At 39.2% G+C, this 21,559-nt stretch overlaps 1 protein-coding gene across 5 annotated transcripts in view; it reads right to left on the reverse strand.

Annotated features, from left to right (window-relative positions):
* Positions 1–21,559, reverse strand: part of CHRDL1 (chordin-like 1) — a 115,289-nt gene that overhangs the window by 17,852 nt on the left and 75,878 nt on the right. For 4 of the 5 annotated variants that reach the window (XM_011951684.1, XM_011951681.1, XM_011951685.1 and 1 more), the window contains exons 6-8: positions 20,422–20,515; positions 8,183–8,250; positions 1,794–1,962 (exon numbers count right to left, since the gene is read on the reverse strand). In XM_011951684.1, the coding sequence (XP_011807074.1) occupies positions 1,794–1,962; positions 8,183–8,250; positions 20,422–20,515 (331 nt within the window). The remainder of the gene's footprint in view (positions 1–1,793; positions 1,963–8,182; positions 8,251–20,421; positions 20,516–21,559) is intronic. The other variant, XM_011951686.1, reaches the window with a different exon arrangement.

A 21,559-nucleotide genomic window follows, 5' to 3' on the forward strand; every position in this document is an offset into this window, starting at 1 on the left:
TATATTAGAAAGGTCAGAATAGAACTGTTGCATCCAAATCAGTGGGGGCAAATGAATAAATGTAAACCAGCTGGGGTTTTTGTAGGACATGGAGAAAATCAAGGGATGAGCCTCTGCCCTGAAATTAAAGAGACCTTGTGGCAATTGTGGGATTTAGGATTTTCAAAATCCATTTTCCTACACCTTTAAAAAGCTTTGAAATACTTTCACAACAAATGGAATCTATTGGAGGCAATTTAGAATTGAAAATCAAACTATCTTAACCTAACTCTCCCTCCTTATTTCATAAACTTTTATCAGAAATCCTTGGAACTTAAAAATAATAAAATTCAAATCAAACACAGATCGATAGTATTTTTAATTCTTCTAATACATCACCATTTTCCATTAACAGTTTTATTTTGAATTTTTTTAAGCCTGCAAATTTCAAAAGCAATTTAATTTTTTTATCTGTAATCTGAAATTTACATCTAACTAGTAACAGATGTGATCAACTAGCTTTGGCTTGACTAGCTTTGTTGAGATTTATGGTAGGAGTTCTTTGTAACGGATTGTTTTTCATCCATGTTATTCAATCATTTGGTTTAATAATTTATTGCTTTTAACCCATTCAGAGAACTGCTTTTGATTTGTTTTCCCTTTAAAGGAAACAAAACATGTTTGTGGTTTCATAAAAGGAACCAGCTGAGCCCTTGCTCCAACGAGCTGGTTGACAGGAGGCCTAAAAAAGTAAGAAGCAGTCAATTGTTTGATTGAGTTTCTCCTCCCCTGACTCCTGCTACTGGTATGTGTGTGTTTGGGGGCGGGGGGCAGGGAGCAGGTGGAGGCCAGAAAATGCTGTGCAAGAAGAAATTGGAAGCTACGGAAGTCTGTGGGTGCCTGTTGTAGCCAGTTGATCAACTAAGTGGACAGCATGTCAGTCTTAACCTGATCAGTCTTCCTGGTGCTCAGCCAGGTGGTTTTGGGATTTCTCACTGGATTACTCTTTTATCTTTTTAAAATTTTTAATTTAGAGACAGGGTCTCACTTTGTCACCCAGGATGGAGTGTAATGGCACAATCATAGCTCACTGAACTCCTGGACTCAAGTGATCCTCCTGTCTTAGCCTCCCAAGTAGCTAGGACTACAGGCACTCACTACCATACTTGGCTAATTTTTTTTTAATTAATTTTTTTTTGTAGAGTCTTGTTGTGCCCAGCCTGGTTTGAACCCCTGGCTTCGAGTGATCCTCCTGCCTCGACCTCCCAAAGTGTTGCGAGGCATGAGCCACTGCACCTGGATTACTCATTTCTAAGGACAGTCTCATATGCTACATATTCAACAAGAATCTGAGTGTGGGGCCAGGAATCTGTATCTTTAACGAGAAGCCCAGGATAATCTGGGGTGCACTGAGGTGTGAGAATTGCTATTTCTAAGGTATAGATAAGAGCTTCAGTGATGTTGGCACTGAGTACCTTTGAATGTTGGGTCCCCTACTAAAACATAGACAATCACTCTTTCTGTTAAAGACCCAAGGAATTTTCCCAAATGACCTACAATCCCCAGGGACAATTGAGAAAATACAAGAGGTTGTTTCACAAGCACAAAAGGGGCCAGACTATGCTCTTTTGGCTGCATTTAAGGAAGTCCAAAGTCTCCTGGAGTCACCCACTTTATGGACTTGATGCTAAGTGAGCCACAAGTGAATATGGGCTATTCCTGGGAGAAAGAGTCCTTTCCCAGCTCCAGCTCTGCAAAGACCAGGGCTGCTGAGGCCCTGTTGTGGAAGTATACAAAAGAAGGATGCCCCTTACCTTGTCCATGCTTGTGTTTGTTATTGATGACAATTTGCACAATGGTTCCTGATGCTTGCTGGGAATCCATAAGAGCTCCGCGGTGACTTCTGGTCCCAGGAAAGCGGGACAGACCTCCAGCCTGTCGGCTTGGTGGAGGATCATAGTGAGAGCGGTGGTAAGAATGCCTCTGTAAAATGACAAGAACAATTTTCATCCAAAAGCCGCCAATAAGATCACAGAGATTAAGTTATACACACTAGAAATCTTTCAATAATTTTGATTTATAGTGGTGAGCTCTGATTTCAGCTGCATGCTCACCTACACCAATAGAAACAGGGATGTGATCATGTAAAAGCATCATTGGCAACATGCTGAGGTTTATCTCTCTTCTTCTAAAAGATAGGACTAGATTCACATGCAAACTTCTTAGGGAGAAAAGAGCCAAAAAGGCTAAAGTGTCCTTCCTGCTGCCAAGACTCTCACATTTCAGTTTAAGAGTTAAGACATTAGTCTGCACGCAGGGCAGAATGTAAATAGAGACCGCAGAAGAAGTAAGAAGTCCTGCGCAAATCAGGAGGAGAAAGAGAGAGCTTCTAGTTGGGGAGGGTTTGTGATCTGGGCCATGAAGGATGGGTAGACTTTTTTACAGCCAGAGTGTAAGGGGAGTAGTCCAGGCCGAGGTTTCCAAGTTGAGAAGGTGAAGCAGAGAACATCGAGTCCATAAAAGGGAACAGTTGCAGGATAACATTCCAAAAGTGGGTTGAAGCCAGATCATGGAGGACTTTAAATTACAGGCTAAGGGGTGAAGACTTTATTTGGTAAGCAATAGAGGTGAGGGCATAGAAGGCTTTGAGGGATTTTTTTTTTTTTTAAGTTAGAGAAGTAATGTAATCAGAACTGTTTCAGAGCATTGAATCTTGATCATGCATAGGGTGAACTGGATAGGAGGAAAAGATGAGATTTGAGTATAGTCTTGATAAGATGTACTGAGACTCTAAACACAGGTAATGGCATAAGATAATACAGCACAGTACAAATACGCTAGGTATTTTATAGATAGAAGAATTGATAGTACACGACAGTATTGGCATGTAAGCTCTACAAATCAAGGACTTTTTGTTCACTGCTACATCTCTAGTGTCTAGAATTTAGTGCCTGGCATCTAGAAGATGCTCATCAAATCTTTGTTGAGTGAGCAAAACTGGCACCTAAGAAAAGCTTGGAGTCTTGTCATACAAGCAATTTCAGCAAGGGTTCAACACACATGATGACCAGACTATTGTGCTACCCACCCCTCTCCTAGGAGCTAAAGTAGGCTGGGGGTAGAAGAAGATGAAATGAATGAAGAATGGAACCTTAAGGCTTAAAGCCAAGTAAGATTAATTGTATTTTTACGCAATTGTTAGGGGTGAAGGAGGGGGAACCCATTAAAAAAATCTTTCACAGGCAATTGAAAAGGAAGATCTTTATATTCAGTGACAGAAATAGTAAGGAACCTTGGGAAGATAGTTATGGGGTCCCCTGACCATATCATCCCATAAAACACTGATTAAAGTTATGGGCCAGACACACATGTTGCAAATTTTGCTTTGGGAAATATTATTGCTCTCCTGGCAGGAAGGGGCCACTGGTAGGGGAAAGGGAGAGTAAACAGGAGCTGAAGTAAGAGGACTTTTTTTAGCCTTTTGAAAGACAACATTATTCTCTCTATCTAAGAAGAGCCTATGCTGGTGCATTGCTATCAAAATTCACACAAATGAGAATCTGCATCGATTCATTTTCATGTACATGGATAGGATTCTCAGTGCAAATATTCCTCATTCCCACAATGGCTCGTACTTTTCTGCCATAATCGCTCATATTCCACAAAGGCCATTACAGGTTGCTCTGTCCTTTTTGAAGTTTGGCAAAGTTTTGCCGAAGGAAGACAGAGAGGACAGTTTGGCTGGTTGGTGTCCCACTGATCCTAAAAAGAAGCAGTTAGACTGGGATAGAATTGGAGAGGGAAGGTTGTTGGCCCAGGATAAGCTGCAAGTACAAGAAGTTCTCTGACTCATGATGGTGAACACCAAATGAAAAGCTATTCTTTAGCACTAACGTCTCAGAGCTGGGACATATCATAATGGCAGGACAATGATCATGATGAAAAGAAAAATCCTCAAGAATTTTCATCACAGACCCTATTGTAGACCAGTCAGTCCCCTAGAACCTAATCTTGTTGAAGTCTTTTGTTTTACAGACAAAGTGAAGCCAGGGAGGAGAGGTAGTTTATTCAAGGTGACAATGAAGATTGAGTTTTTGGAGATGGTAGAAGTGGGGGAAAGATGAACAGAAGGAGGAAGAGAAGGAGAAGGAGAAAGTGGAAGAGAGAATGTCCAATCAAACTCAGTGGTCTATAACCATTTGACTAAAAGCTGCTCCAAAGATAAGTTCTTTCAGATACCGAATTTCATTCAGCTACAATGTTCACCACCACATACACCACATACTCCACTTTGGCTATACACTAAAATTACCTGGTGAGCTGTAAAAAATACTCATACCTGGGTCCCACTCCGAGGGATCCTTATGTGAGTGGTTTGGGGGAAGGCCTGGGCATTAGGATTTTTATATACTCCCCAAGAGTCTCTGGTTTGAAGCCAAGGTTGGGAATCACTGACATAAAGGATCTTCTGTTTGGGGGCTGGAGTGGGTGGTGGCGGTGTGCGACTTTGATTTAAGGGTAATGGTTCTTTTAGAGTTCCTCCCGTAAACAAATGAAAGAGACTTATGAGGGGCCATTCTGACCTTGTAACTCAGAGCAAAGGAGAAAAAGGTTATTAATGCCCTGAAGTAAGCGAAATTGGAGCTTATCTTAAAAATTAGCTGCAAATAGGCTGCTTGAGAGAGCAGGTCAAAACCAGTTAGAAATGACCATATAGCTATGATCTTTTATTTTGCTCAGTATTTTGGTATTTTTTTGATTTACTTACTTGAAAGACTGAAAAATATTTCAGGCTTCAGAGGTGGCTCTAAAACAATTCTTTTCTGGTGTTGAAAAATCCCCACTATTGTAGAGGCTCCCCAGGAATTTCATGTTCTAAAGTCTAAAATGTAAGAGTTTTATTGGTGCAGACAAGAAAACATCAGGGTCCAGAAAGGGCCCTCATGTTCGTGATATTGTACTATAGATTTTCAAGATGTTACTATTTGGGGAAGCTGGGCAAAGGGAATATGGGATCTCTCTGTATTCTAATCCATACAGCCATTAAAACATTGTATCTTAATCACTACGAAGCTAGGACTATCCCTGGCTAGAAGACACTTAGGCCAATTTCCGTCCCAAACTATTGTTCTGACAATGTGAATGAGACATGGATTTTTATCTGTTTCATGTTGTTTCTATCCCAAACCCTTTCACTTTTTTTAATGGTACATTTCAATGTAATCTACTGGGGGCAAAAATCAGGGCTTGGCTGTTGTCCAAAACAAAATTATGCATGCTTTCATGTTTTGGCTTTCTAGTCTGTGCCTACTTCTTCCTCCCCACGTACCACACCACTCCACACACACACACACACACACACACACATGCAAGCGTGTGCGCACGTGCACAGATATACTCCCCATCAATGGCAGGAGGACCAATTCATGAGAAATTACAACTTAGAAATCAAACAAAAACTGTTTCAGGTTTTTACAAAGGAGTCATATTTGAACCACTGGTTCCCTTTCCTGTGCACTTCATAAAACTTGCTAAGCTGATGGTTTTCAGACCACTTGGCAAAAGAAACCAGTCAGCTGTATTTCTGTTGAACAGAGATTTTGCTGGTTTGGGGTAAATAGTAACAGTTTACGAAAAGGACAGTCTACTGGATAGGAAATGTGTTGTTAGGGCTGCCTTTTCTTCTTCCCCTGAGGAAGTTGGGCCTGCAAAGGATATTCAGAAGGGATTCTCCTATTTTCTCATTTTAGGCTGGTCAAGAGCAAACAACAAATTTGGAGTTTATTTCTGATTTGAGACAAATTCCTGTGCATTAAAATTAATGAGGAGCCCCCTCCCCACTATACCATCACACACATTTTACGCCACCTCCCACATCCATTCATTCAACACTTATTTATTGGGTGACTACTACGCGCCAGGTATATATTTTTCCATTACTACAGATGCTATTTATTATTCAAATCATATCCCACAATATCTATCCCTTTCAGAACAAAGGAAAATATTTATTTATAATAAAGTGAAACCATATGGCCATTTTGGTCTACCAGGCCCAAATGTTTGTTTCTAAAGATAGGTCTTGAACTCCTTTGAAAATCAATAACTATATCAAGGGCCCACATTCTGTACCTGACCTTTTTTGATACAGGAAGTACTATCACTAGGCCTGCCAACGGAGCTGAAAGATAAGCGTTGGAGTTGAGGACAGTGTAAAATGAAGTCAAGAAGAAAGGCTAATTCATGGCATTACCAGCAAGACTGCTAAGGTGGCCACAGTGCTTAGTGTGGGGGCCTCTCAGGGAATAAGCCACATAGCTTAAGGTGACTGAACCCTAAATTTGTTTTAGAATGACATCTGGTTGACAGTCACTAATTCAGCCATGCTCAACTTCCTACCACAATAAAAAATCGGGGCTGAGAAAAAGAGGAACACACAACACAGAAAACTGAGACTGACATCATCTCCTGTCAGGCTCTGGAAGGAATCTCACTTACTATAAAGCAGATAGAGTTGCATGGAGAAAATCTTTCCTCAGGGTTTATATTAACCAGCAAACAGGGAAGCCCACCCTCTCTTGCAGGATGCTGATTTTTTGAGATGTCCAGAGTACTGTTCTCCAAACCCCTTCTCCCCAATTCTTCTGCAACTATTCAGAAACAGCAGTGTCCAGAAAATAATACCGATAGACAGTAAGACAAATAGAAATGGTTCCATCTCACTGCTTAATCTTTGGGTTGGGTGTTGGCAAGCTGGGAGCATGCAAGTCAGAAGTGGCCCATGTGATGACCGGGAAGCCCAGCCTCAGCAACACTGTGATATTTGTATGAGTCATTCTACTGCATCCCCTATCAACACCTTCCTCATATGCTCAATATCCTCAGGCTTGCCCTGTAATTCCCTGGACTCCTGCCTTATATACAATCTTTGCTGTGATGTTCTAAGGTTTTAGAAAATCAATTATATTTTATTACAAAACTAATTGATGCTTATGGGAAAATATCCGATTATACAGAAAATATAAAGTAAAGAGTCAAAATCTACCTTTCCACTTGCCTGCTTCTACTCCTTTAAGACTAGCACACCTGAGATGTTGGTATGTGACCTTCCAGATTGGTTTATATACATTTATATACACGCACATACAGTTTTTACATAAAGAAGTGGTAGTGTAAAATTTCATTCTGCACCTTGTTTTGTTACTTAATATATCTTGGAGCTCGATTCACTTTACTACATTTAGACGTGTACCATATTCTTTTTAACAATTGTACAGTGTCCCATTAATTGGATGTACACACCAAGTCCATAGTAGACATTTAGGTTGTCTCCATTTGTTTTGCTTGTATGAAAACAACAATGCAATGAATGTCTTTGCATACTTTTTTTGTACAAGGATATGATGAACACCTATTTATGTGCAATGGTCACCACAGTGCATTTTGTATGACACATTCTTTGAATTGGAACATCTCCTTTTCGGATTTTAAGAAATTTGAAGTGTAACTCTTCTTAGACATATATTTTTAGAGAGGAATTCTATTTTATAAATTACTTCAAAATACAAAAGAACAAAAGATGCTATTACTTACACAGAAAGATGCCTACTTGTGAAGCTTATTCTGAGATTAGTGCAGAGAACAGAAGGGAGACATTGCCAGGCTGAAGGGAGGAGAATCCAGACTGCTACCTTTCCTCTCTTCCAACTGCTACCTTTCCTCTCTTCCAACTGCTACCTTTCCTCTCTTCCAACTGCATGACTGAGCGCCTAAGGCTTGGCAGAGAGTTTATGTGGACACATCTGAAGTACCTACCAAATCCAGCCAAAAAGATGGTTGTTATCTTACAACCCCACAGAAGGTCCTCACTGTTGAGGACAGGAGGAGTGACCTGGCTTCCTTAGAGAACGTACATAGACTTGGCAAGTCATCCTAAAAGAATACCAACTTCTGACCTAGACAAAGGGCTGGGGCTATGGTTTCTTTGTGCACATTTCCTGCCTCCAGTTACCAATTTTACAGTGTACTTAAATGGTTTCCAGTTGGTGATGACATTCAAAACTTTGAGAAAAGGGAAGAAAAATGGTGTTAGAAATCGGGGTCTTTTTTTTTTTTTTGGATTTGCTAGAATAGTAGCCATGGGGAGAGGAAAGCTTGGCCTGATGCTGTGGAGTGTTGAATTATTTGAGCTATTCACACTTACTGCTTCTCTGTTGGCAGGCTGCCGGAAGATATCACCATCAGAATGTTCCCATGACAATTCTCCATCCCCTGTTTATTAAAAAGAAATAAAGAGAAAATCACATTCATAGAAGGGAAAGCTATCACCCTTGTGACCCAGCAACATTTTGATACTATGATCCCAAAGTTCTCGAAGTGTTTTTGCTTTTGTGGCTATCCTTCAAAAAGCGGCTGTGAAAGATTTCTCTGGGTGTGCCTCATTTTTCAAAACAACTCTGAAGAAAGTTGCCACTTTCTAAATAGATGACCTAGCAACATTACGCAGAATTTGGAAAATGAAAGGAAAATAATCACTTTCCACCTAATTTAGCCATCATTGTCACTTTTGCTCATTTTACTTCGTGACAGTTAAGTATTTTGTAGGTCATATTTAACTTCGGTTTAAACTACCATTAAACAATGAGTTTTGAGGATTTGATCTGTCATAATTTCTTATGACACACCTTTCTCTAGGTCTACATGACCCACTCTTTGGACAGAGAACTCCTTATCATTATCTTCCATAGTAACTGCTTATAAGAAGAATATTCTACTTTCAGCTTCTAGAGCAATGAACACACAAGAGATGTGGATATACCTCAGCTAATTAAAAAACAAGAGGATAATTTCCAAGAATATTTCTCTTGTGTTACTTATGACCAAGCAAGCGAATGGGAAGAGCCTTGTCTTAGAGATGTTTGCATCACTTGAAATGAGTACTATTTAAATTGTACATATGGCTGAAGATAAACCTAATATTCAACATATATTTTATAAGATAACCAGGAACACAAAAAAAGTATAAGTACTAAGAATTTTCTATTCTGATTACTCTCTCAAGCCTTCATAAGAGTAACAGGCCGAGTGCAGTGGGTCATGCCTTTAATCCCAGCACTTTGGGAGGCTGAAGCAGGCAGATTGCTTGAGCTCAGGAGTTTGAGACAAGCCTGGGCAACACAGGGAGACCCTGTCTCTACAAAAAGTACAAAAACTAGGCAGGCATGGTGGTGTGCACCCATAGTCCCAGATACTTGGGAGGCTGAGGTAGAAGAACTGTTTTGAGCTTGGCAGGTGGAGGTTGCAGTGAGCCGAGATGATGCTACTGAACTCCAACCTGGGCAACAGAGCCAGATCCTGTCACACACACACACAAAGAGTAACATATTATGGGTTCAAGCATGTGGTAGTAGTGTTAGGGGAGATTACGTAGTATCATAGGCTTTTAGGGCTTGAAAACAACCTAAACATTAGTTTGATAGCAATATTAGAATCAGGCAGTGACTTATAACAAAGTATAGCTGTGAATCTTCATAATTCAAATATTATCTGATGAAAAAATAATGAAAGTTGAAGATTTAACTAGTTCTAGGTTAATCTTCGTAAAACAGTAAAACACCACTTTGATTGTATAATTGTGTCATTCCCTGATCAAAATCCTCAGTGGGTTCCCAACCAAGACTCTCTACAATCACCCCTTACCTCATCTTTATTGAACACCTACCTCCCACCCAATGATCTCAGCTGCTCTACAATGGGAACCCTTTGAGCTATTTGCTCTTCACTGAACACGGGACTCCCATTGTTGCTTCCGTGCTTTAGCTCATGTTATTCTTCTTCTGAAATTATCTTCCATCTCCCACGCCCCATAGCTTCCCCATGCCTGTGAAAACCATTTAGGTTTTCTCTCCTCTACAAAGTCTTCTTCCAATACTCTTACATATTTCTGATTGCCTAAAGGACTAAGCGTCCTGAAGTTTTAGAAGTATAGAGGACGTCAAGCATAACTTTGTCCAACTGCTCCATTTAACAGATGGAGAAACCATGGCTGAGAGGGGAAGTCGCCATTCAGAGTCTAATAATGAGTTTGTGAGAATTAACACCAAAGCCCCAGGTTACCTGGCTCCCAAATAGGTATGTCCGTTCCATAAGAAAAGGGTTCCATTACCTGTGTTACTATATCACTATCATCTATAACCATGCCTGATACATAGCAGTCGCTCAATAAATACTTGTCAAATGATGAAACTGGGAGGCCTTCTCTGACCACCCTATCCACAATTCCAGCGCCCATCTGATATTTATGCCTGCTCTTTGCTTTTTCTCCTTAGCACTTATTACTATCTTATATTTCTTATATTCTATTTATTGTCTGCTTTCCCCTATTAGAATCCCCCCATGACAGCAGGGATTTTTGTCTATTGTGTTTACTGATGTAACTCCAGCATCTGGGGCAGTGCTGGGGACATAGTTAGTACTTATTCAATATTTGCCAAATCAATAAATACTAAAACACTGTACAATATTTATTACTGTTAAATGTTTTCTGGACTTTCCTTGTCTCCCTAGAGAGTCTGTAAATTCCTTGGAATGAGAAATTATGTCTTAGACCACCTCTGTATCTCCTAGACCACTGCTTCTCAAAATCTGCTTCCTGGACTAGCAGTATCAGCTTCACCTGGAAACTTGTTAGAAATGCCAAATTTCAGATCCCAACCCATACCCACCAAGTCAGAAACTCAGGGAGGGGGCTGGTGATCCTGGGTTTTGACAAGCCTTTCAGGGGATTCTGATGGATGCAGGAATTTGTGAATAACCAGGCTGGAGCACTTAGCTTATTGCTGGGTACACATCAGGCACTCAATATATGTATTGAATTGAACTGCAGTAATAGATACAGAATTAAGTGCTTGGTCAATAGTACATATACTCTTCTCTGCCTGTTTTATTCCATGTCTGAGTAAAGACGGTAGACTGCAAGCCGAACTCTGTAGAAACCCTGACTGACTACTGTAAAACAAAGATGATTTCAACTATGTTTATAACTAGAAAATTATGCCCAAGAGTCAGTTAACATGCATTGAACACTTCTTGGGTGAAGAGCCTGATACTACAGCAGAAAGAGGAGAAAATCAGGCTGGGCCCTTGCCCTCAGGATATTTACACCCAGGTTGGAGGTGATGGGAAATCAATATAGGAAACAGCCTAAAAACACACACAAAAAGCAAATACAAACGAAATACACATGCTTAGGCGACACTGAAGGGAGGAGTGCTCAGTCAGATGTAATCGTAGAAAGCTTCCTAAAAGAACCACTAAGTTACATTTTTAGAAGTAGATGCTGTACAGCATAAACAGACAGTGATACAGGCAGAGAGTACCTCAACCAAAGGGAGTGACATTGGCAAAGGACCAGAGCTTTGTAAATAGCAAGTCTCATACTGGAAACAGCAAGCAAGGTGTGGCTTGAGTAGAAACTTCAGATATGAAAACAAGATAAATTACACTGGTAATTGAACATGTAGAGAGAAAGGGAGGAGAAGGAGAGCGAAGGAGGGAGCGAGGGAGAATGAGAGAGGGGTGGGTTGTTGAGGTAAATAGGGGTAGTAAATAATTGCTTCATGGACCTACTATTTGATAGCACAATAGGGTGACTATAGTCAATAATAACTTACTTGTACATTTTAAAATAACTTAAAGAGTGTAATTGGATTGTTTGTAACTCAAAAGATAAAAGCTTGAGGGGATGGATACCCTATTCTCCATGACGTGTTTATTTCACATTGCATGCCTGCATCAAAACGTCTGTACCTCATAAATATATACGCCTATTATGTACCCACAAAATTTTAAGAAATAAATTTTAAAAAGTAAACAGTAAAAATTCGAAAAAACATATAATTTTGTAAAAGGCTGAAGAATTCACATTTGATTCTGTTGACAATTTTTTTGTAGGGGTTCTTATGGTAAAAATGATATTTGTGGAAGTCCATTCTGGCAATGGAGTGCAGACTAGTTGGGGAGTAACTCGAATCTGGGAGGCCATACAGGAAGCTGCTATAGTAATATGTAATAGGCCATGAGCATCTGTGCAATAACACACAAGAAGGACTGAATGAGACTCCTACAGATAAAAAGAAACTGATGAGACCCTGAAGGAAGATTTGATGATGGGGAAAGAAGACAAAGGGGAAATCAGTATCTGACAACTCTTGGGTTGCAAATCTGGAGAGCTGGGGACAGTGATTGAGCAGGGATGAGCTTAGATTTACCTGTCCCCTTTGTTTCAGTGGGCAGTAGTGGGTCTGGGCCAAATAAAATTTGGGACTAGAGAGAAGAATAGAAACCAGTAAAGATTTACCAGCAAATGGCAAAACAAAATGTAAAAGCTATATAATGTGGTTTCAAGCCTAATTTAAGTAGTCAAAAGGGAGAAAACAAGTTGCAAGCGAAAAATTATAGACTAGCTCTCTTCATCAAATGTCCTTTTAAAATGTAGATTTAATGATTGGTATTGACATAAAATGTTTACTTAGCTGGCTTTCTGAGAAGTTCAGTTTATTGAATTTATACCCTAGAGTTTTTAAAAGGATTTTAATTAAAGAGTGTCTTTAAATACTTATAGTCCAGTCAGAATCTCAAAGCATTATAGAAGCACATAGCGCCTGTTACAAATGAGCAGAGAGGTAAGATGGCAAATCAAGGAGGCAACTCACTATCAGGCATAGGAGCAGACTACTAATGCCCTGGAACACAAATCAGATGAGTGTGTTGTGACGTGTATTTCATGAGCATTTGCAGACAAGAATGCATACCTAAATTTCAACACTTCATTAAAAACTAATGGAGCCTATATATCAACCATCTGATCTTTGACAAACCTGACAAAAACAAGCAACGGGGGAAAAGATTCCCTATTTTATATATATACATCTATATATATATATATATATATACACACACACACACACACACACTAAACCTGTATGATATATATATCATACAGGTTTTAGTATCCCTAGTCTAAAATGCTCCAAAATTTTTTGAGTGCTGATGATGCTCAAAGGAAACTCTCACTGGAGCATTTTTAGATTTGGGGTTTTCAGATTAGAGATGCACAACTGGTAAGTACAATGCAAATATTCCAAAATCCAAAAGCATCGGAAATCTGAAATACTTCCAGTCCCAAGCATTTTGGACAAGGGATATTTAACCTGTATATAAATACACACACATACGTATATATACACTACATTTACATATAAGATATACTATATACATTATAAATTATATACATTAAATATATAAATACTAGGAACTGTTAGCATTTCTGTTGTCTCCAAGCTTTCAAAGTCATCAAAATTGCATTCTCTAAACTTGAATGTTCTGTTAAGTCTATAATGTATCTGTTAAAGGTTTTAAAATTTGAGTTATTCTATTTAATTAAACCCATAATTAAACTGGAATTATCTTCTCAGATGTTGACATTTTATAAGGCTATAAGTGGTTCTCTAGACCTGGGTATGGTCTATCTGCATAGCTGAAAATAGGTATGTCTGTTTGCAATCTTAGATATTATATCTTGAAAAAAAAGTAGGCACCAATACCCTAAAAAATCTGTTTCTTTGCTCTTTTTGTCTGATCACTGGAAAAATTATCTTGAATGAGATGGAGGCTTTTTCATTCAGCCAAGGCTTTTTGTAAAAAACAAAACAAAACAAAACAAAAAACAGTGATTCTAATGGATACAGATGGATCCTAGTTAATTTTGAGAAGCAATAAGATATAATTTTGACCAATTTTTTGAACCGAAATGAAAAACAACTCTAGTGTACTGTATGTCAAGCAATATTCATTTACCCTTAAAAGCCACATGTATTGTTTATTCAAACCTCAGCTATACTCTGAGTGGTACCCTATGAAGCTGTAATGGGTTGGCTTTCTGGTAGTGGGAGAAATGGAGAACAAGTATTTGAAAAGTGGCCAAAAGCTAGGCTGAAATTCAGACTGTTTCTAACTCCCGTGGCTTCCATTAATCTCTGGTGGCTTGAGCAGGTCAGAGAAGTAAACCCTGTTCTCTCAAAAGGACTAAGTGTACAATGAGATTCTGAGATACCCATGAAGATAAGCCTCAGAGAGCAAAACTAAGCCAGCATGTGGCCACTTTTGAACCATACAAGACAACATAAATAGGGTAGCCATAGAGTGGATTTATCTCAGACAATCCAGTTTTATTGCCTGTTTTTCTGGCAAGCATAATTATTAAGATTGCAGCTCTTGTTTTCAAAATGTGCCTCGGTTGAGATGGTAAATTACATAGTCACTCTAATCATAAGGCAAAGGGACATGAGACAAATCCCTGAGACAGGGGAAGTGTTCTCTGTATTTTTTGAGGGAGAAGTTGAAATCCGCAGAATCAGGGCAAAGTGGAAGACAGCAGGGAGGAATAAACCCATTGTGAAGTCTCTCCTTACCATGTGCTGGGTTCCATGGGGGAGCACTTTAATGCCAGTGCTCCATATCAAAGCTGGAGAAGAAGAAGTGAGTAGAAGCAGATGACCTTAGGGAGCCTCTGCCAAACATCTAATTCTATAAATTCTGCTTGGAGGGAGCAAGTGTGTTGAAATTTGAAAGAAGCTTTAAAAGGAAACTAGTATAAGGATTCTCCATTGATAGGCATTTGAGTTTCCAATGATGATATACAGCAATATATACAAGAAATCTGCCAGTTCTGTAAAGCACAGAATTAGAAAAAACTACTTTAAATTTCAAATGGAAACAAAAAGAGCCCATATAGCCAGGACAATCCTAAGCAAAAGGAACAAAGCTGGAGGCATCATGCTATCTGACTTCAAACTATATTATAAGGCTACAGCAACCAAAACAGCATGATACTGGTACCAAAACAGATATATAGACCAATGGAACAGAACAGAGGCCTCAGAAATAATGCCACATATCTACAATCATCTAATGTTTGACAAACCTGACAAAAGCAACAGGGGAAAAGACTCCCTATTTAATAAACGGTGCTGGGAAAATTGGCTAGTCATATGTAGAAAACTGAAACTGGACCCCTTCCTTACACCTCATACAAAAATTAACTCAAGATGGATTAAAGACTTAAATGTAAGACCCAAAACCATAAAAATCCTAGAAGAAAACCTAGGCAATACCATTCAGGACATAGGCATGGGCAAAGAATTCATGACTAAAACACCAAAAGCAATGGCAACAAAAGCCAAAATAGACAAATTGGATCTAATTAAACTAAAGAGCTTCTTCACAGCAAAAGAAACTATCATCAGAGTGAAAAGGCAACCTAAAGAATGGGAGAAAATTTTTACAATCTACCCATCTACCAAAGAGCTAATATCCAGAATCTACAGGGAACTTAAACAAATTTATAAGAAAAAAAACAAACAACCCCATCAAAAAGTGGGCAAAGGATATGAACACACACTTCTCAAAAGAAGACATTTATATGGCCCACAAACATATGAAAAAAATTCATCATCACTGGTCATTAGAAAAGTGCAAATCAAAACCACAATGAGATACCATCTCATGCCAGTTAGAATGGCGATCCTTAAAAAGTCAGGAAACAACAGATGCTGGAAAGGATGTGGAGAAACAGGAACACTTTTACACTGTTTGTGGGAGTGTAAATTAGTTCAACCATTGTGGAAGACAGTGTGGTAGTTCCTCAAGGATCTAGAACCAGAAATACCATTTGACCCAGCAATCCCATTACTGGGTATATACCCAATGGATTATAAATAATGCTACTATAAAAACACATGCACCCGTATGTTTATTGCAGCACTGTTCGCAATAGCAAAGACTTGGAACCAACCCAAATGCCCATCAATGATAGACTGGATAAAGAAAATGTGGCACATATACACCATGGAATACTATACAGCCATAAAAAGGATCAGACAGTTATTTTCTTAAAAAATACTTCATTGTCAAATGAAGTACTTTATTGTTTGGGTTGTCAATATAAGATCTTAGCATTTTTTTATTTTTTTTATTTTTATTTTATTATTATACTTTAAGTTCTAGGGTACATGTGCATAACGTGCAGGTTTGTTACATATGTATACTTGTGCCACGTTGGTGTGCTGCACCCATCAACTCTTCAGCACCCATCAATTCGTCATTTATATCAGGTATAACTCCCAATGCAATCCCTCCCCCCTCCCCCCCCATGATAGGCCCCGATGTGTGATGTTCCCCTTCCCGAGTCCAAGTGATGTCATTGTTCAGTTCCCACCTATGAGTGAGAACATGTGGTGTTTGGTTTTCTGTTCTTGTGATAGTTTGCTAAGAATGATGGTTTCCAGCTGCATCCATGTCCCTACAAAGGACACAAACTCATCCTTTTTTATGGCTGCATAATATTCCATGGTGTATATGTGCCACATTTTCTTAATCCAGTCTGTCACAGATGGACATTTATTTACAAGAAAAAAACAAACAACCCCATCAAAAAGTGGGCAAAGGATATGAACAGACATTTCTCAAAAGAAGAGATACAAATGACGGACAAACATATGAAAAAAATTCATCATCACTGGTCATTAGAAAAGTGCAAATCAAAACCACAATGAGATACCATCTCATGCCAGTTAGAATGGCGATCCTTAAAAAGTCAGGAAACAACAGATGCTGGAGAGGATGTGGAGAAATAGGAACACTTTTACACTGTTGGTGGGACTGTAAACTAGTTCAACCATTATGGAAAACAGTATGGCGATTCCTCAAGGATCTAGATCTAGATGTACCATATGACCCAGCCATCCCACTACTGGGTACATACCCAAAGGATTATAAATCATGCTGCTATAAAGACACATGCACACGTATGTTTATTGCGGCACTATTCACAATAGCAAAGACTTGGAATCAACCCAAAGATGTTAGCATTTTTAACAAAATAGCTCCTTTGAGAAATACCAAAACACACACAACGGGGGGCTTCCTGCCAATAGTAGCAAGCCAAATCTGAAGAAGAGTACAAAATTATTTGTCCAGAAAAATCATAAATACTTATAAAAAGTGCATTGTGAGAATGCATGTGTTTTCAGGAGGAAATCAGAAGAGAGTGAATAGAGAAATTATGAGCTGGATGGTGCCCACCATCCACACTGTTCTTTCAAAGGAGATGTGGTTAAACAGATCCAAGTTTATGGTAAGAAACAGAATCTTTCCTTCCAAGAGCAGTCCCAATGCATCTGCTGGATTGTTACCATATCTGGCTCCTGGAAAGATGGTCATCACACAGTCTGTTTCTCCTGGTAGCCTCAGAAGTAAGAGTTCCCAAATTTGCTTTGCTTCCCCAAGTTGCGAGGCAGTATGATATAACGGATAAGAGAACAGATTGGAGCCAAACAGCTTGGATTCAAATCCTGGCTCTGCTCCTTCCTACCTATGTGACTTTGGGCAAATGAATTAACCTCTATGTGCCTCAGTTTTCTTATTGCTAAAATGGAGACAATAATGCCTACCTCATAGGGTTGTGAAGATTAAATGAATTAGTATATGCAAAGCATTTAGAATTGTGCTTGGCACACTGTGTTAGCTAAATGTTAGCTGTTATTCCTAATCCCCTTTCTTCTCATTCTTTGCTTCCACTTCTTTTTCCTCATTCTCCTCAAGGGTAGCTTACACATGGGGGAATATCTGGCTTAAGGGACTCCCACAAGTGTGCTATATATTTAACAAAGAAAAGGGTTTGGATCAAACCAACAAACAAACAAACAAGCAAACAAAGCTTAGCAAAGATAACTGTATGCCTGCATACTGAAAAGGAATCATTTCATCTCCAAGTCATTGGAAGAAAGGGTCCTGGAGATATTTTAAAAAATGACTAGAGAGATTTCTTCGGCTCATGCCTTCTAAACTGGCTTAGAATTTCTCATAATTATGCTAGTCCTCTATTTCCAATATTTTAAAAAAGAGTTTGCATCTTAATTAAAATCTCTTTTCTCTCTTGGTTAAAAATGAGGCTTGACAGGACAGATATCTGCTTAATTGGTAGAAGTACAATTTACAAAGTTATAAAGTGAAGTGTTAAAAATCCAAGTACCTGCTGGGCAAGGTGGCTCACACCTGTAATCTCAGCACTTTCGGAGGCTGAGGCGGGTAGATCACCTGAGGTAAGGAGTTCAAGACCAGCCTAGACAACACGGGGAAACCCCGCCTCTACTAAAAATACAAAAATCAGCCAGATGTGGTGAGCGCCTGTAGTTCTAGCTACTCGGGAGGCTGAGGTGGGAGGATCGCTTGAACCCAAGAGGCAGAGGTTGCAGTGAGCTGAGATCACGCCACTGCACTCCAGCCTGGGCAACAGAATGAGACTCTGTCTTAAAAAAAAATCCAAGTACCCAAATAAAGTAGAGTCCTGTGCTACCACATCCATGAACTCAAAATAAAAAGCAGGACAGAGAGGGGAAACTCAATGACCTACCCATGTTGACTGCCTGGTCAACCTGAAAATGAAAAGCAGTCAGTTGTATACACTGCTCTTCTTTCTCATGCATCTTTTACCTCTGTTTGCACTGTCAGTCAACAAATAAGGGTGATTTCTATAAATTGTTGGAGTCTAAGCTCACAAAGACTATTCTAATGTGAGTAATGGGCACATCCAATGGTGTTTCTGGGCAGCTATGGAATTCCTTGATGGAGTTAGAAAGAATAAGACTGAAGAAAGAGTGGCTTTAACCACTCACGAAGAAAGGTTGAATAAAGTCATCCAACTACAAAGTAGCAAAGCTGGGATTAGAACCAAGGCAGTTTGGCTCCAAAGGCTCCACTCTGAACCACTACTGTGTTCCTAGTCCAAGCACTCGTTTTCTCACACTGAAAAGAGGACTACCCTAACCATCTTGCTAGTCTCTCCACTTGCATTATTGCCTCCCTCCAATCTAGTCTGGACACAGTAGCCAGTGAGATCTTTTAATATGTTAATTGGATCACTTCATGCTCTTTCTCACAACCTTCCAATAGCTTCCCAATGCATTAAAAATGGGCATCCAAAATCCTTCCCATGGCCCTCAGAGTCCCGCATGGTCTAACTCCTAGTCACCTCTCCAGCCTCATCCCATGCCAGTTTCAACTACAGTCACTACATTTCAGCCACACTGGTCCTTAGGTTCTTTGAATGCTCTAAGCTTTTCCCTGCCTGGGGCCTTTGAACTTTCTTTTCTCTCTACTTGGAATGCTCTTCTTTGGGCTCTCTGCATGGATGACTCCTTTTTATCTTTCAGGTCTCAGCTTAAATGTCACCTTCTCACAGAGGCCTTCCTGACAACTCAATCTAAATAAACTACTTATTTTTTGTCTCAGTCCTTTGTTTATTTTCTGCATAGTACTCACATTGTCTGTATTTTCATGTTTGCTTATTATTTGTCTTTTCTGGTGAGTTCCATAAGAGCAAAGAACGTATCTTGGCTGCTATGTATGCTATATATATATTGTGTACGTTGTGTACTGCAAAAGGATGCCACAGCTACAGGGGTGCATTCCTTGGGATTTTCTGAAAAGTGGCAATAAAGTATCTTACGTAAGGGAATCCTTTTTGTAACTCACATAAAGATGCCATATGGTCTAGCACCGCCCTATATGTCTACTGTATTTATCAATATAAATACCCCAATTCTAGCACAATGCTGAGCATACAGTAGATGGTCAAAAAATATGTTGACTGGACAGAAGGAAAAAGGACAAAATTAGGATATTGCCAGTGGGAAAGTGGGAAAAGGGAGAGATACAGATAACTGCTGACAGATTTGGTAATTTGAGAAGAGGTAACAAAGGAGAAATTAAAGGGGATTACATTTGATCCCAGGAACCTAGAGAAAAAAATTGGTGCCATTATATATACATATATAGAAACCTAAAGAAGAAAAGACTGATGTGAGAAGATAATTCAATTTTGAATATAATTTGAGAAAATTCTTTCTGTTTTTGCTTTTATTGAGTTTGTCACCATCTTATTATGGGGTTTTAAAAATATACCTAAATTTGCCCTGCACAGTCTTCAAAATGGCCACATCAGTTCTTTGCAAGGTCCACTCTTCCTTTTAAGGCTATGAATGAAAATAGTCTGTGTTTTATGATACAATAATTTAAGGGCCAAGCTAGAAGGGATTAAGGATGGAGAAATAAATATATTCACTTTCACATTTGATGACTCTCTCCCATCCTCCCCTGAAGCACAGCAATCCATCCAGTGTAGTTTTTTTTTTTTTTAAGACTGTGGTCTTTAAAATCAATGCTTTAATTACTTTTTCCCTTTGTTAATTGAACCACCTTTAAAAACTAAGGCTACCATAAAAATTACCTTTCCCTAGGACACTGGACAGGCATTTTCCTCCTTTCTGAATTCTACTACACAGAATAGCACCACCCAGGGGTCTTGGGATATAACACACTTACCTCTGCATACCCGGCAGCAGGAATCTGGAACAGAGACTGGGAAGGCACAGGTTAATTTGGGGCAAGTCTTGAGACCACAATACACATTTCCCTCCTGCCAAGGAGAAACAGAATTAAGATCAGAAGCATCTAGGATAAGTGTAAAGGCTTCACTTAATACCTGAGATAGAGTAGGGACTCAGAACATGGCATGTCCTTCCCCCCAGCTCTCCCATTGTCAGTTCTGGGTACTTCCTACATTTTATTACACATTATTTTTTTTCTCCTTCAATTCCTCCATGCCAGAGACTAAGCCACAGAAAAGTTAGCAATCCTAGTCGAGCATCATGGTCTAAGGTGGTACAAAGTAGTCTGTCAGGGATGCTATTGAGCCTTTGAACCACCAATTATAGTCTTGTTTCTTTCTTCTCTTTTCATGGCATCCTTGGTTCCCCAGCTGGATTGGGGGTTTAAAGGAATGAAGATTTATTTCATAGCTTCCATTTGTAATATTCACTAGACTCTCCCTTCCAAACCAAAGGAATAAGCTCTCTGGGATAATACAAAACTATACAAGATGATCTGATGGTCACAGCTCAGTCTTGCACAAGGCAAGGGAGAGGATAAAATTTACTTGCTGGTTACATCTGTCTTTGCAATAATCCTGACTTCCTAAATTTCTATCTTCAAAATGTTATTCCTTAAACCTTGTTCTTAGTTCTTAGAAGAATATTCTTCTAGGGCTAGAAGGGTTCCTGGAAGGCCATTAGGAAAGCAAGTCCACAATGAAATTCTCCTAAACTACTGAGACACTATATTCTTACTAAAAGTCCTAAAGGGAAGAGATTCTATAGCTTCCCTTGACAACCCAGTGCTTAATGCCACTTGCAGGCAGAAAAGTTGTCACTACATCTAACTTCATTCCTTCATGCTTCAGTTTAAACACTCATTTTACTCCATTTTCTAGTTCTATCTATTATATTCTCTGGACTGCATATTAGATAAGATATAATTGGTATACGTTGTTTGTAAAGTAAATGCAGTTCTTCTGGCAAGTAATATCCTGGTAGTCATCATGACCAAGCATTTATAGAGAGTTTTCTCATTGCAGGGCACTAAGAATTAACTGGTTAGTAAAATACTTCAGAGATGGGAACAG

This window comes from Colobus angolensis, unplaced genomic scaffold, assembly GCF_000951035.1.
Source record: "Colobus angolensis palliatus isolate OR3802 unplaced genomic scaffold, Cang.pa_1.0 Scaffold324, whole genome shotgun sequence".
Lineage (NCBI taxonomy): Eukaryota > Metazoa > Chordata > Mammalia > Primates > Cercopithecidae > Colobus > Colobus angolensis.